General features: G+C 35.7%; 1 protein-coding gene across 1 annotated transcript; it reads left to right on the top strand.

The window, feature by feature from the left end:
* The first annotated feature begins 247 nt into the window (after nt 1–247).
* LOC139849673 (trans-cinnamate:CoA ligase, peroxisomal-like) lies at nt 248–2627 on the top strand. Its single transcript, XM_071839305.1, has 2 exons — nt 248–445; nt 1161–2627. The coding sequence occupies exons 1-2, from the start codon at nt 248–250 to the stop codon at nt 2625–2627; spliced, it is 1665 nt and encodes a 554-aa protein (XP_071695406.1).
* The last annotated feature ends 15786 nt before the right edge of the window (nt 2628–18413 follow it).

The following is an 18413-nucleotide window of genomic DNA, read 5'->3' as shown; positions in this document are numbered from 1 at the left end:
AACAACTAATCACAAATACGGAGTAATTGATAATTGATAAGTTACATAATAATATAATAATAATGATAATATTAATTAAAGAAACCTCATGTTGTTTGATGCAAATAAATAAGTAAACAATTACATAGGTATCAACAATGATAGAGCATCTTCCGATCGGATTATTTATTGGTCTCTCTGAATCACAAACATAGAAAATCACGTACACTTTTTAAGTAATATAGATATAGATAGATATTGATTACCAATGAATAGACTTGCAAAGTGTTTAGCAAACTATGTCCCTCTTACTCCTCTCACTTTCCTCAAAAGAGCTTCAGTTGTTTATCCAAATCGCACTTCGGTTATATACGATGGAGTCCAATTCAACTGGAACCAAACATATGAACGATGTTGTCGTCTCGCCTACTCTCTCCGCTCGCTAAATGTCGCTAGGAATGATGTTGTAAGTTTCTTGCATTCACCATTGTAAACCTTAACAAATAGATTTCCTCTTTCAAATGATAACACATTAAAACGGATAAACAAATAAGATTTTTCTAGCCTGGATATTTTTACTTAACAACGTTACCCGTAATTGTTTATGACCCTTTTACTTAAAAAGTTTTATTAGGGGGTATATTAATATGATTTTCAAACGTAACGATAGTATTTTTATTGGGCGGTATATTAATATGATTTTCAATTTTCAATTATGAAAGTTAGAACCAACGTATGATTTTTGGCTGTAAGTACTATATCAAGAATTTTTTTTTGAAATAGTAATAATTGAAGCACCATTTACAGAACTAGAAAAATTAAAATGGGTTTTACAAATCTAGTAAAACCGGTGTTTGAAACACTGGGTTGCAACTTTTCACCCCAAACCGGTGTTTCAAACGCCGGTTTGTGTACTTTTTGTCATTTGGTCAAACATCCAACGACACGGGTGGAAACATGTGGCATAAAAGCATCTGATCGTGGGACAATCCGGAAAAAGTGTACCCAAACCGGCGTTTGAAACACCGGTTTGGGGTGAAAAGTTGCAACCCGGTGTTTCAAACACCGGTTTTACTAGATTTGTAAAACCCATTTTAAATTTTCTAGTTCTGTAAACATGTCAAAAATTATTACTAGTTAAAAAAAAATTCATCAATTTGAAATTTGATTAATTCTATTAGGTATCGGTATTGGCACCAAACGTACCTGCATTATATGAGATGCATTTTGCGGTACCAATGGCTGGTGCGGTGCTTAATGCAATAAACACAAGACTAGATGCTAAAAACATAGCCACGATTCTTCGCCATTCGGAAGCCAAGGTTTTCTTCGTAGACTATGAGTATGTTCCCATAGCATCGGAGGGGCTACGTTTGCTGACGTCAGATTTGAAAGACAACAAGTCTCCGGACCAACCATCTACCGGCCCATTGGTTATTGTGATTGATGACATCAGTAAACCGACTGGGATTCGTGTTGGTAGTAAGTTGGAGTATGAGCAACTCATCCAGGATGGTGATCTTGAATACAAAGGTGTAGAATTAAAAGATGAGTGGGACGCGTTGGCGCTAAATTACACATCAGGAACCACATCAGCACCGAAAGGGGTAGTTTATAGCCACCGTGGTGCTTTTCTAAGCACAATGAGTTTGATTCAAGGTTGGGAAATGAGTACCGAGCCCGTGTTTTTATGGTCACTACCAATGTTCCATTGCAACGGTTGGACATTTACGTGGGGTGTAGCTGCTAGAGGTGGAACAAATGTGTGTATACGTAATACCAACGCCAATGAAATGTATAGAAATATTGCGAAATATAATGTAACTCATATGTGTTGTGCGCCGGTTGTATTTAACATCCTTTTAGAAGCGAAATCCCACGAGCGTTGTGAAATAAACACGAAAGTGAATATACTTGTTGGAGGAGCGCCTCCTCCGGCTGCCCTTTTGGAGAAAATAGAAGATCTTGGATTCAATATAACGCACGCCTATGGCCTCACTGAGGCCACTGGACCTGCGCTTGTATGTGAATGGAAATCAAATTGGAATAGTTTACCTAGAGATGATAAGGCGAGACTCAAGGCTCGTCAAGGTGTAAGTATACTCGCACTTGATGAGGTGGATGTCAAGAACAAGGAGACAATGGTAAGCGTTCCACGTGATGGAAAGACTATGGGAGAGATAGTACTACGGGGAAGTAGTCTTATGAAAGGGTATTTAAAAGACGATAAAGAGAATACAAAAGCCTTCCGAAATGGATGGTTTTTAACGGGAGATGTTGGAGTTATTTATCTGGATGGATACGTGGAAATAAAGGATAGGTCCAAAGATGTGATTATATCGGGGGGAGAAAATATTAGTAGTGTAGAACTAGAGTCGGTTTTATTCAAGCATTATGCGATACTTGAAGCCGCGGTGGTGGCAATGCCTCATCCACGGTGGGGAGAGAGCCCTTGTGCTTTCGTCGTCTTGAGAAAAACAAATGAGTTAACTGAACAAGATATCTTGGTGTATTGCAAACAAAATATGTCAAGATTCATGGTTCCAAGAAAGGTTGTGTTTGTTAACGAGCTTCCCAAAACAATAACCGGTAAAGTGCTGAAATATGAGCTTAGAGAAGTGGCAAAAACCTTCAAGATCGATATCTAAAACAGAAGATCTTATTCCAATCAACGTTATGCCACTTGTACAAATGTTATTTTTTCTATATCATTGTGTGTCTCGTGTGTGTTGCGACTGTAAAAAAAATAACGTGTATATGATATATGTCCTAATTAAATGATATTGGAAATTTGGAATAATATACAATAAACTATTACGTACATTACTTATCTTTCTACTATACGTACTTTCGCCCAAACGTATGTACTAATCTAAGCCTCGTTGCCCAACTTGTTACTTCCCTTTGATCTCAACATTATTACTATACCAGGTTCTACTATACCAACGAGCAAAACTCATAATATACCTAAATCTTTCTACTATACGTACTTTGGTCCAAACTTACCATCACCAAGAGCTGGTGGTTAATTAACCAAAGAGCATGGACTTGACACCAAAATCTTGAGCACATAGAAAAATCAAGGTGGTGGTTGTCTTAGACAGTTGGACATATCTTTTATTAGCCGATAACATCAATTATTAGCTGCAAACCTTTATATTATATTATCTTAAATATAAATATTATCATATAAAATAGTCAAATATATAATTATTAATAATGGTACACGTATCACCACCTTAAAAAAATTACACAATAATAAATATATTTTAAATTTATGTTCATAGAAGTGTGCTATTTCTGTCCTTAAACGAAGAAATGATAGCCCATAAATTAAGTTCAGTTTATGTTCATTCTAATAATATGCATTCATATAAGACGGATTTTAATGGTGATGGTGTGATGGAGTGTTTTTGTTGGGTATAGTGTTGATGTGATAATTGTGATGGTGTAATGAAATTTATAATGGTAGTGAGGTGATGAGGTGTGATGAGATTATTTTATTATTTTTATTGAATTAATTAAGTTATAAATTGTAGACGTTATATGGATCTTAGATCAAACGTAAAACCTAGGTTAAAAGCGGAAAACAATAACTAGGGTGAATCGAATACGAGTTTCACTTTCGGGATCAATCTAACTAACAATATGTTGATATAATCAACGCCTAGAGGTTTGTATTCGGTTGGGGTTTGGTCTGGGACTGTAATCACAGAGAATTACGACAGCTAAAGGGTATTGGGTGTGTAACCTAACAATGAAACCCAAAACCCGTATTTATATATAATCACAGTGACCATCGGCCGGTGGTCTCTGACCTACGGCCGATGGTGATAGTCCCTCGACCGATGGTCTCTACCATCGGTCGATGGTCTGAGCAGCCAACCAAACTGCTCGAACCATTTCACGTCATTATATTAAACAATCCAAACACAATGTATTAATGACGTAGTCCTTACACGACTGAAATAGAAAATACAATACGAATAGAACTTATTACAAAATAGAACTTGGGATTATGCACCAACAAACTCCCCCTAAGACCTAGTTCTATATCAAAAATCTTCAGTCGTCATTCAGTTCATTCGTACGGATCGATCAGCATATTGTTCAAGTAACACAGCTTAGCTACTTTCACATACTGTTCAGCCTGCACCTTATTCTCCCGTCGATAGAGCATACGATTATAATACAATGTAAAAATATCAGCCTCAGTACAGTTTCGCAGCCAAATCGGATCCAATACACGAATGCATTCAATATCATTCTCATTCACCTTATCAAACACAATCACAGCTTCTTCTGAACGATCATCATAAAACCACCATCTGAATCTCTGACTCCAATTTTGCGGCAATTTCCTCAATGGTACCTTCTTCATAGTCTTTGCCCGCTTGTACTTTACAATTCTTCGAGATTCACCGGTTCTAGGATTAACTTTGTAACTATTCCTAGGAAACTGTGGCCTAAAACCTTCCCAATTCTTCGAATTAAAAGCAATTCTAATCTTCTTCACCAGCAACGAAGACCGATCGTTCATTCCACAATACAGCATTCTCAACCTGGCAATCTGCATTAGCTCAAAGTACGGTAGTGACTTGAATTCGTGACCATGTTTGAAATAATCAACGCCAAACTCTCGCTTAACTGAAAACATGTTAAATTCTTTAATGTAAGCCCAGGCTAGAATTCTCCCTTTCGCACTCTTTCTCAAATTAATTATCTTCAAATATTTCGGCTCAAGCTTCGGTTTCTCACAATACTTTCTAATCCTCAAGATATCTCTCCAATCAACTTCCAACTTTTCAGTTCTTTCCTTATGATATTTGACTGGAAAAAATCCTTCAGGCAGGACTTCAGATTGTTCTTTCTCTTTGCACTTTCGATCCAAAAGTTCATCATTTGTTCTAAACAACTCCTCAAAACCAGGAAGATCCTCATTCTTATCATTTTGATATGTAGGAAAATCTTCATGAGTAACATCCTCAACTAAATCATCTATATCTCTATCAATAAAACCCTCTGTAATCTCAGGGCCAAAAGAATCATCCTCAGATGGAGAATCGTCGGACTGTGCGTCAGCAGCTTTAGCTTCCTCATGCTCTTGACGCACCAGTTCGTCCAGCTCTTCTCTAGAGAGGTTGTGAGGGATCTCTCCCTCTTCTAGTTCATCATAAACAACAGAATGCTTGAGCTCATCCTGTTTAGAAAAGAAATCACTAAAACTATAATCAATTTTAAGAGGAATTACTGACAGTGCTGTAGCTTTGGAGGAACCAGGAGCTTCCAGCATTCGATTATCAGTCTCATCCTCAGGCATCTCAACCAGATCAAACTTCTCTTCCCACGCAGTCATCTTAGCCAGAGCTGATGCAGCCAACTCTTTAGCTTGAGAAGCTTCTCGTTTTGCATCAGTTAATAACAACTATTGATCACCAACTTTTCTTTGCAACAGGTCAACTTGCAGCGATAGCCTTGTAACATCTTCACTCTTAACACGATTCTCCTCCTTCAACTGCTCAATCTTCTCATCCACTTCCTTCCTCATTCTCAAATTATCAGCCATAGCTTGTACATATAAATCATTCAAATTGTGGAGAGTCAAGGAACTAACACCTCCTTCAGTTCCAGCATGAATCGGAGCTTCCGGAGTAGGTGTAGAAACAGTCTCTTGGGAGACTTGTTGAACCACGGGTGGTGACTGTTGTGTTGAATGACGTTGTTGTTGTGAAGTTTTTTGTCCTTGAGTCTGCGGTGTCGGTGTCACTAGTTGAGTTTCAGCTGAAGATCCACCAGCATCTTTGTAAACCAACTTGAACCTCCTTTTCAACTTTAGCTTTGTTGAGACCTGAGAACTCTCATCTTCAACCATTCTCCTTTTTGATCCCCTGGAAGCTTCCTCAACATCAACATTAGGATTAACATCACTAGTCTCATCAACTAACCCACCAGCACCTAACCCACCAGCAGCTTGAGTACTCACTAGTTGATCCACTTCTTCATCACTATTCGCTACCTCAAAATCAGGCTCTCGGTCAAATAAGCTATTTTCATTTCTCCACTTCTTCTCTGGAGGACACTGATAAGTTTCTTTCGCAAGATGACATACAAGTTTGCCATCATCAGCACTCTTCATCTGATTCAGTCGATTGAAAGTAAGATCTGTCATATGTTTCAACTCAATGACGTCTTTCCTCAATCTAGGCAAATCAACAGTTTGACGATTGATCATAATTTGTAAGAACCTCGGATAAATCAGATATGACTTGCTCGTCACATTCTCCACCAGTAGATCAAAGATAACCCCCGAGAAATTGAAATCAGCCTTCAAAACCAATGTAGCAAACATTCCTTGATAGATCTCGCTCAGTTCATCAAACCCTCCTTGCAACGGACTTAAACACCTCAGCACAACAAGTGACAAATATCTATACGGTGGAGTGAATCCACTTCTTTTAATCGTTGCTCTCATGATATCACCAGCATATTTGCATCTTAACACACATCCAGTAATCTTTGTCTTTGACAGCTTCTTCGGCATGTTCTCATCATCCTCGAATAAGAAAGTGTTTTGAATCGTATCTTCAGATATCTTAACCTCCTGACCACAAACAGTACTGACAATAACCTTCCTGTCATCTACGGTCTCAACCCTTGCATGTTCCCAGAACTCTCTCTGATGTGAGTAATAAGCAGTACATGGCATAGAGATAGCAGCAAATACTCTTGAACGTTTCAGAAACTCGATTACACCCTTGTACTTACCAGCATTAGGACCTTTCGCATTTAGACATGCAGTGAGATTAGAACTACTGTTAGCTTTCAATCCTGGAAGATCAATAGAAAATGGACCCCCCGATGACTCAGTATCGGATTCATGTGCAACATTTTCTGGATCAGCTTGAACACCTGACATTATGAAAATAACTGCAAACACAATTCAAATCAGCACAGAGTATTCATGACATATTTAGACATCACATGGTGGTCATAACAGAATATATTACATCATTCAATCTATGATATCAAGATCACAATACCCTGTCCGAAGTATGATTATTACAAACATAGAAATGTGTATCAATGCTAACAGACTAGCATCATCAAATTACATACAAAGCTGAAAATACATAATAACAAAGACAAACACAGAAACATAAACTCAGAAACACTTATCCCACAATGGGATTCTCTGGCACTAGCTTTTCCTCATATTGAACCACACCAAGTTTCTCAAACATGTTATGCAATAAAGCTGCATACGGAAATGGTTCTTCCATCTCAAGAAAATCTTTCATTACATGAATGAGGAAGTGGCCCATATTCACTTGAATACCCTCTAGTAGGCAATACAAAAACAGAGCTTCAGTACCAGACAATAGATTATCTCCTTCTCTCCTAAAGGTCACATTACTTTTAATTATTCTCAAGTGAATCTCATGTTGTTGTGACACCTCGTCATCACTAATCTCAACCCTACCGGTATTGACTACTTTCCCTGGCTTGCATAACCTTGCAATTATGTCAGACAATTTGAATCTGTTGGGAATCTTTCGAAGATCTTTGCTAGGATATAGTATTTTAACCCCAGTGTAAGGAACATTTAACAGGTCTGAGAATTCCTCTATGGTCCACTTATACTGTTGGTCAAATAAGCCTGAGTGGACAAATTTCTTCTTGCTATCTTCTAAGGCAACATTGGCATAGAATTCCCACAACAAATCAGGACAAAAGTAATACCCAATGTCTAAGAATGCTTGACATCCAATTTGTTCCCAAGGACTATAGGTCTGTCGAGTTGCAATGACCTTTTGTTCCACTAAGATGGGTCGTCCACTAGCTAGAATTCTCTTACGGTCGATGTTAAACATCCATTGCCCAACAAAGGAACCACCTGACATTCTAATACAGACTACAAGTGTAGTGACCCGAACTTTTCCATGTTTATATATATTAATTGAGATTGATATTTACATGATTAAATGTTTCCAACATGTTAAGCAATCAAACTTGTTAAGACTTGATTAATTGAAATAGGTTTCATATAGACAATTGACCACCCAAGTTGACCGGTGATTCACGAACGTTAAAACTTGTAAAAACTATATGATGACATATATATGGTTATATATATAGTTAACATGATATTATGATAAGTAAACATATCATTAATTATATTAACAATGAACTACATATGTAAAAACAAGACTACTAACTTAATGATTTTGAAACGAGACATATATGTAACGATTATCGTTGTAACGACATTTAATGTATATATATCATATTAAGAGATATTCATACATCATAATATCATGATAATATAATAATTTAAAATCTCTTTTGATATTATAAACATTGGGTTAACAACATTTAACAAGATCGTTAACCTAAAGGTTTCAAAACAACATTTACATGTAACGACTAACGATGACTTAACGACTCAGTTAAAATGTATATACATGTAGTGTTTTAATATGTATTCATACACTTTTGAAAGACTTCAAGACACTTATCAAAATACTTCTACTTAACAAAAATGCTTACAATTACATCCTCGTTCAGTTTCATCAACAATTCTACTCGTATGCACCCGTATTCGTACTCGTACAATACACAACTTTTAGATGTATGTACTATTGGTATATACACTCCAATGATCAGCTCTAGCAGCCCATGTGAGTCACCTAACACATGTGGGAACCATCATTTGGCAACTAGCATGAAATATCTCATAAAATTACAAAAATATGAGTAATCATTCATGACTTATTTACATGAAAACAAAATAACATATCCTTTATATCTAATCCATACACCAACAACCAAAAACACCTACAAACTTTCATTCTTCAATTTTCTTCATTTAATTGATCTCTCTCAAGTTCTATCTTCAAGTTCTAAGTGTTCTTCATAAATTCCAAAAGTTCTAGTTTCATAAAATCAAGAATACTTTCAAGTTTGCTAGCTCACTTCCAATCTTGTAAGGTGATCATCCAACCTCAAGAAATCTTTGTTTCTTACAGTAGGTTATCATTCTAATACAAGGTAATAATCATATTCAAACTTTGGTTCAATTTCTATAACTATAACAATCTTATTTCAAGTGATGATCTTACTTGAACTTGTTTTCGTGTCATGATTCTGCTTCAAGAACTTCGAGCCATCCAAGGATCCATTGAAGCTAGATCCATTTTTCTCTTTTCCAGTAGGTTTATCTAAGGAACTTAAGGTAGTAATGATGTTCATAACATCATTCGATTCATACATATAAAGCTATCTTATTCGAAGGTTTAAACTTGTAATCACTAGAACATAGTTTAGTTAATTCTAAACTTGTTCGCAAACAAAAGTTAATCCTTCTAACTTGACTTTTAAAATAAACTAAACACATGTTCTATATCTATATTATATGCTAACTTAATGATTTAAAACCTGGAAACACGAAAAACACCGTAAAACCGGATTTACGCCGTCGTAGTAACACCGCGGGCTGTTTTGGGTTAGTTAATTAAAAACTATGATAAACTTTGATTTAAAAGTTGTTATTCTGAGAAAATGATTTTTATTATGAACATGAAACTATATCCAAAAATTATGGTTAAACTCAAAGTGGAAGTATGTTTTCTAAAATGGTCATCTAGACGTCGTTCTTTCGACTGAAATGACTACCTTTAAAAAAATGACTTGTAACTTATTTTTACGACTATAAACCTATACTTTTTCTGTTTAGATTCATAAAATAGGGTTCAATATGAAACCATAGCAATTTGATTCACTCAAAACGGATTTAAAATGAAGAAGTTATGGGTAAAACAAGATTGGATAATTTTTCTCATTTTAGCTACGTGAAAATTGGTAACAAACCTATTCCAACCATAACTTAATCAACTTGTATTGTATATTATGTAATCTTGAGATACCATAGACACGTATACAATGTTTCGACCTATCATGTCGACACATCTATATATATTTCGGAACAACCATAGACACTCTATATGTGAATGTTGGAGTTAGCTATACAGGGTTGAGGTTGATTCCAAAATATATATAGTTTGAGTTGTGATCAATACTGAGATACGTATACACTGGGTCGTGGATTGATTCAAGATAATATTTATCGATTTATTTCTGTACATCTAACTGTGGACAACTAGTTGTAGGTTACTAACGAGGACAGCTGACTTAATAAACTTAAAACATCAAAATATATTAAAAGTGTTGTAAATATATTTTGAACATACTTTGATATACATGTATATATTGTTATAGGTTCGTGAATCAACCAGTGGCCAAGTCTTACTTCCCGACGAAGTAAAAATCTGTGAAAGTGAGTTATAGTCCCACTTTTAAAATCTAATATTTTTGGGATGAGAATACATGCAGGTTTTATAAATGATTTACAAAATAGACACAAGTACGTGAAACTACATTCTATGGTTGAATTATCGAAATCGAATATGCCCCTTTTTATTAAGTCTGGTAATCTAAGAATTAGGGAACAGACACCCTAATTGACGCGAATCCTAAAGATAGATCTATTGGGCCTAACAAACCCCATCCAAAGTACCGGATGCTTTAGTACTTCGAAATTTATATCATATCCGAAGGGTGTCCCGGAATGATGGGGATATTCTTATATATGCATCTTGTTAATGTCGGTTACCAGGTGTTCACCATATGAATGATTTTTATCTCTATGTATGGGATGTGTATTGAAATATGAAATCTTGTGGTCTATTATTATGATTTGATATATATAGGTTAAACCTATAACTCACCAACATTTTTGTTGACGTTTTAAGCATGTTTATTCTCAAGTGATTATTAAGAGCTTCCGCTGTCGCATACTTAAATAAGGACGAGATTTGGAGTCCATGCTTGTATAATATTGTGTAAAAACTGCATTCAAGAAACTTATTTTGTTGTAACATATTTGTATTGTAAACCATTATGTAATGGTCGTGTGTAAACAGGATATTTTAGATTATCATTATTTGATAATCTACGTAAAGCTTTTTAAAACCTTTATCTATGAAATAAAGGTTATGGTTTATTTTAAAAATGAATGCAGTCTTTGAAAAACGTCTCATATAGAGGTCAAAACCTCGCAACGAAATCAATTAATATGGAACGTTTTTAATCAATAAGAACGGGACATTTCAACAAGCACTAGCATTAGATAGGCATAACAAGCATTATCAGAAAACTAAAATTCATTCAGATTTAAACATAAAAGTTCACCATCGGTCCAATTAAGTGACCATCGGTCAATGGACTGGACCATCGGTCCGATGGTCTAGACCTACGGCAGTTGGTCTACACCACATCAACAAACTGATCAACTGGAGACCCACGGTCGAGTGACGAGTCATACGTTCGAGTGTAAGACACCATCGGTTGAGGGTCAAAGACCTTCGGCCGAGGGTAGTTCATCAGATCTGTTTTCCCAAACTTTTCAAATCGATTGATCTGTTGTTTTAGGTGCAATTCCTGGTCACAATAGTGTCTAAAGAGGCCGATTAACAAAACTACATCATCAATTTTAACATCTAATGGCCAAAAATCACTCGACTAGCAACATATACTTCGAAACTAAAATTAACGATTTAAAACGAATGAAAACGAGTTAGATTACCTCATTAATTGCTCTGGAATCACAACGAAAAGATGCACAAAACTATCGGACAAAAACTCCTTTCTCTTTCACTTGAAAATCGATGGTAAAATCACACAAATTACACAAAGTGACTGACCCGATCGACTTTGGGTCCTTTTATACCCTGTCAGTGACCATCGGCCGATGGTCTAATCCTTCGGCCCGATGGTCCAGACACTCGGTCGAGTGTCCGAGTCCTTCGGCCGAGGGAAATCACAGTCGTCCGGTAGTCTTGGTTTAGGAAAATTTTAAAACTTAACACTTTCCACATTCAAAACTTACCTTCTTTTTCACATTCACTCCCCCTAGGAACGATCTCTACAATATAAACACAAACACGCTTTGTACCGTTAAGCTCTAAACAACTTGTTTTCAAATTTTACGAAAGACATAGGATCCTTTCACAGTAAACCTTTCCAAGAACTGAGTTGTTTGGCTTAAACCATAAACAGAAATGCACATACAACTAATCTTATGAATGCAAACAATCTCAGATATGCATGCACATGCAAATACACAAAGCAAGTTACCGTACAAGATCCAGTGTGTCATGATTATCAAACATTATAACAGCAACAGTTAACCTTTTAGATCTGCAATAAATCAACTTCTAACATCAGTTTCATTAAACAATAGCATATGAAGAATATATGATGTTATCAGCATAGGAACAGATAAAACTGCTTATCATGAATCACACTTTAAGAAGTATAACACATCTTCTTGTGAGTTGACATATTAAATTAATTAAATCTTTTGATTTAGGGATCAGAACTGAACTATATTGACATGTTTTTCCACAGTTCATTCATTAACTTATTTGATAAAGCATATACAGAACAACTTTCAAATATATCAGCAAACATTTATCAACTTTCATCCCAGACTTCGATGATCACGTTATATTAATTACTTTAACACTTTTCAATGTTAGACTTTGATCACGAAGTCAGTCCTCATTTGAGATCGCACGATGTTTCAGGTAGAACAATTGAGCACAACATGTTGACGCTGTCCTCTTATCACATCAATGTACTTTCAATTTGATTGAACAGAACCATCTCACGATGTTTCTAGCAACCCTGTCAGCCATGAGCTTCTACCTTAAACTTACACCTTTCATTTCAGATAACCTTATGAATCTCAAATTTATTGCATACTTTGTTAAAGACGCATACCGGCAGCTATAAACCCCATACTTAAACGGAAATCGTTTGATGTATGATGTTTGATGAATGGAAGTGATAAATATATTTGAGTGACGGAACGCTAAGATATCCTCCAGAAGATATTCCCTCTATCCAGGTCAATAGGTACAATCCCATACCACAGACAAAAGATGGAAAGTCCACCAAATGTGATGTGAACTGAATGATTTAAGTTCTCTATATCTGATGATCTGATAAATTTGATCTGATAAATTTCTCCCCCTCGGATGTAGATAACTAAATCTTCCAAATAAATCTCCGATGGAATTATCAATTGTCTCAGACTTAGATAACATAGGAATCTCTGAAGCTGTGTTCAATCCTTGATCCATGATTCTCTTACAGTAATGTGATGCATCATTTTATTTACAACGTTGAATAAATAAACATAAACATAACACATATTTTTTTTTTTTGATTTTATGATGTTACTTTTTCTCCATAAAACAAACAAAATAAATAAGTAAATACAACTATACATGATGATGATGCACTACTGTCTTTGACTTTAGTAGAAACTGCACGAAAAACCAATCTTCTGATGTTGAAATCTAGAAACTGATGATGTTGCAAACTACAAATCATTCTGTGTCTGTGATACAAGACTGCACTTCTCAACCCTTTTAGAGAAAGCACCTCCCTTCGGGTACCCGATATGTATGTTGTTGAATTTCGGTCCAAGTAATAAAGGTAAATAGAAACAAGTATGCATCCTAAACAAAGTATGCTCACCTTGGGGACTCACAAAATTATCCTGTTGCTACCGAGTATAAATCGTAGTAGGAGAGACCTCAACCATCTGTTGAGTTTCTGAACAACCATTTCTCAGTACATATTCAGTGATAAGTAGGTGACTACCCTCAACCGCTGTAAATCTTTCCATGATTTCCTCATCATGATATTTACGCTTTGTTAATGTGATCATCTCTATCTAGAGTTAGGCCAATAAAGTCCACTAACACATTATCAATCATCCTGTATTACTTGTTTTTCACAACTTACATGTCAGTTCAGTATTGCAATCACTTCCCCAAAACATAGAATAAGCAACTCATTTTTAGGTTTTTCAATTTTTTATGGATTTTCCATTTTTCAATTTTTATTTGCTTTTCTAGTTTTTCTGAATTTTTATGGCTTTTTGGTTTTCTCTGTACAAAAGCATAAAACTATCTAAAAACATAAGCAAACATGCAGAAACATCATCAAAAACTAATCTATCATGCAAATGGAAAGTAAACATGCAGATGATCTACAAACTACCATGCAAAGCTACACATATTATACAAGCAGTTGCAAAACCTTCACAACTCAGTCTCTTGGTTAGGTTCCTCTGTCTCATGACCTCAGTTTCAGGAACCACATCAGTAAGCAATTTAATACCTATTTCCTTTAACAGAAAATCAAAGCGTGGTTTATCAAAAGCTTTTGTGAAGAGATCAGCCCTTTGGGCTGTAGTGTCTATCTGCACTACATCTATCAGCTTTTTCTCATAGCAATCTCTAATGAAATGGTACTTAATCCCTATATGGCAGCAATATTATCAACATAAATAGGAGTATTAGAAATTTGCAAACCGTAGTCACATAGTTGCTGTTGTATCCAGATGACCTGTGATGTACAGCTGGCCGTGGCAATGTATTATGCTTCACAAGTGGACTGAGCCACCGCTGCCTGCTTCTTACACTGCCAGGTAACAAGCTTGCTTCCCAGAAACTGACAACCCCCTGATGTTGACTTAAAATCTTTCTTACAACCTCCATAGTCCGAATCACTATACGCTGTGAGATCAAAACCATCCTCACACGGATACCATAACCCTAAGCTCGGTGTATCTTTCAAATACCTCAGAATCTTCTTAACCACTAACATATGATGAACATTAGGATTTGCCTGATAACGAGCACACAGATAAACCGCAAACATGATATCTGGTCGAGAAGCTGTAAGATACATTAGAGAACCTATGATTGCCCTGTATAATGTTTGGTCCACTGAAGCACCCTCACAATCAGGAGATATCCCATGACTCACAGACAATGGAGTCTTAGCGGGTCTTTCTGCTTCCATTTGAAACCTCTTCAGAATATCAGCTACATACTTGGTTTGATGCAAGAAGATGCCTTTATCCATCTGAGCTACATGTAGACCTAAGAAAAACTTTATCGTTCCCATTGAACTCATCTTGAACTTCTGCTGCATGACTTTTTTAAACTCATCAACCAGTCACTGATCTGTTGACCCGAAGATAATATCATCCACATAAACCTGCACTAACATAAGATGTTGTCCCTTTTTCTTGATGAAAAGTGTCTGATCAATGACACCTCTCCTGAAACCGTTTTCAATCATGTAGTTGGACAATGTTGCATACCATGCTCTAGGAGCTTGGTGAAGACCATAAAGTGCCTTTTCAAGTCAATAAACCTTTTCTGGGAAATGCGGGTCTTCGAAACCAGGTGGTTGTTCAACAAACACTCTTTCATTGATCTCGCCATACAAAAATGCGCTTTTGACATCCATCTGAAAAACTTTAAAACCCATGAAGGATGCAAAGGCCAAGAAAATCCTAATCGCTTCTAGTCGTGCAACCGGAGCAAAAACCTCATCATAGTCAATTTCAGGGATCTGTTGATATCCCTTCACCACCAGTCTAGCTTTGTTTCTGATAACAATACCCTGTTCATCCTTCTTATTTTTCAAAACCCATCGAAGACCATAGGGCACACAACCATGCGGTGGATTGACTAGCTTCCAAACCTTTATATGTTTGAATTGTAACAGCTCCTCTTGCATTGCACTAACCCACTCGTCAAACTTCAATGCTTCATAAGCATCTTTAGGTTCGATTTGACACACATAACATGAGTGAGCATGCACAAATATTCTTCCTGACTTATTCAACGTTGAATAAAAAGCTGTTACCACATTCGCACTCTCTGTCTGAACATTTTCTGCTACTGTTGAACTTACACTTATCACGGGAACTTCTGATGTAGCCAGAACTTCAGACGTAGAAGCTTCATTAGACTTCGCTTGAGGAATACTAATGTGAGGAATGCCTCTTGAATCCACATAATAATCATCAAGATGTTTAGGTGGCAGAATAACACGATTGGATCTACGCACACCTCATGCTTCAGTTGGCGGTTCAGTCACTGTTACAGTAGGTGGTTGATTATATAGAGGATTAAGATGTTCCTCAGTCAGTTGCGTTTGACTAACTTCCTCGTCATCTTCCATCTCACTATCTTTATATGTATATACTACCCCGTCATCATTTGAATTAAAATCACCTCTAACACTCTGCGGACTTGGTTGCAAGCTAGAAATCGGATTCTGAACCTGCACTGGAGTAGTGATAACATTCTCAGAAGAGTTTTGAGAATAAAACAATATCTGAGTCAGAACTTCTTCATCTGTAGCATCTGGCGGAAGATTGAAGGAATCAAATAACTTATCATATTCAAACTGCCATGCAAATCCTTTACTAACACGAGGTGGAGCATTGCGTTGAATATCAACCTCATAACGTTCTTCCACACACTTGGACTCAGTATTATACACCCGTTTGTTCGGATTTCCATATCCTATGAAGATACCAGAAATCACCTTTGAATTAAATTTTCCTCCAGCGTCTCGTACCAGAATAGTACAAGGTGTACCAAAGGGTTCAAAATGTTTAATGTTCAGCTTTCTCTTGTGTAACAGTTCATAACATGTTTTACCATGTCTCTTCACCACCAGAACTCTGTTCATCACGTAGCATGCAGTACTCACGGCTTCACCCCAGAAAACAATTGGAAGACATGAATCAGTAAGCATTGTTCTTGCACTTTCAATTAGAGTCCTATTCTTTCTTTCAGCAACACCGTTTGATTGAGGTGTATAAGCAGGACTGAACTGTTGTTGTATCCCCTTCTCATTACAGAACAGCAGCTGTAGTGACCCGAACTTTTCCATGTTTATATATATTAATTGAGATTGATATTTACATGATTAAATGTTTCCAACATGTTAAGCAATCAAACTTGTTAAGACTTGATTAATTGAAATATGTTTCATATAGACAATTGACCACCCAAGTTGACCGGTGATTCACGAACGTTAAAACTTGTAAAAACTATATGATGACATATATATGGATATATATATATAATTAACATGATACTATGATAAGTAAACATATCATTAAGTATATTAACAATGAACTAGATATGTAAAAACAAGACTACTAACTTAATGATTTTTAAACGAGACATATATGTAACGATTATCGTTGTAAAGACATTTAATGTATATATATCATATTAAGAGATATTCATACATGATAATATCATGATAATATAATAATTTAAAATCTCATTTGATATTATAAACATTGGGTTAACAACATTTAACAAGATCGTTAACCTAAAGGTTTCAAAACAACACTTACATGTAACGACTAACGATGACTTAACGACTCAGTTAAAATGTATATACATGTAGTGTTTTAATATGTATTTATACACTTTTGAAAGACTTCAATACACTTATCAAAATACTTCTACTTAACAAAAATGCTTACAATTACATCCTCGTTCAGTTTCATCAACAATTCTACTCGTATGCACCCGTATTCGTACTCGTACAATACACAGCTTTTAGATGTATGTACTATTGGTATATACACTCCAATGATCAGCTCTTAGCAGCCCATGTGAGTCACCTAACACATGTGGGAACCATCATTTGGCAACTAGCATGAAATATCTCATAAAATTACAAAAATATGAGTAATCATTCATGACTTATTTACATGAAAACAAAATTACATATCCTTTATATCTAATCCATACACCAACGACCAAAAACACCTACAAACACTTTCATTCTTCAATTTTCTTCATCTAATTGATCTCTCTCAAGTTCTATCTTCAAGTTCTAAGTGTTCTTCATAAATTCTAAAAGTTCTAGTTTCATAAAATCAAGAATACTTTCAAGTTTGCTAGCTCACTTCCAATCTTGTAAGGTGATCATCCAACCTCAAGAAATCTTTGTTTCTTATAGTAGGTTATCATTCTAATACAAGGTAATAATCATATTCAAACTTTGGTTCAATTTCTATAACTATAACAATCTTATTTCAAGTGATGATCTTACTTGAACTTGTTTTCGTGTCATGATTCTGCTTCAAGAACTTCGAGCCATCCAAGGATCCATTGAAGCTAGATCCATTTTTCTCTTTTCCAGTAGGTTTATCTAAGGAAATTAAGGTAGTAATGATGTTCATAACATCATTCGATTCATACATATAAAGCTATCTTATTCGAAGGTTTAAACTTGTAATCACTAGAACATAGTTTAGTTAATTCTAAACTTGTTCGCAAATAAAAGTTAATCCTTCTAACTTGACTTTTAAAATCAACTAAACACATGTTCTATATCTATATGATATGCTAACTTAATGATTTAAAACTTGGAAACACAAAAAACACCGTAAAACCGGATTTACGCCGTTGTAGTAACACCGCGGGCTGTTTTGGGTTAGTTAATTAAAAACTATGATAAACTTTGATTTAAAA

Source organism: Rutidosis leptorrhynchoides, chromosome 5 (genome assembly GCF_046630445.1).
Source record: "Rutidosis leptorrhynchoides isolate AG116_Rl617_1_P2 chromosome 5, CSIRO_AGI_Rlap_v1, whole genome shotgun sequence".
Classification (NCBI taxonomy): Eukaryota; Viridiplantae; Streptophyta; class Magnoliopsida; order Asterales; family Asteraceae; genus Rutidosis; species Rutidosis leptorrhynchoides.
Note: the sequence above shows the minus strand (reverse complement) of the source record. Positions and strands in the feature narration are given on the sequence as shown.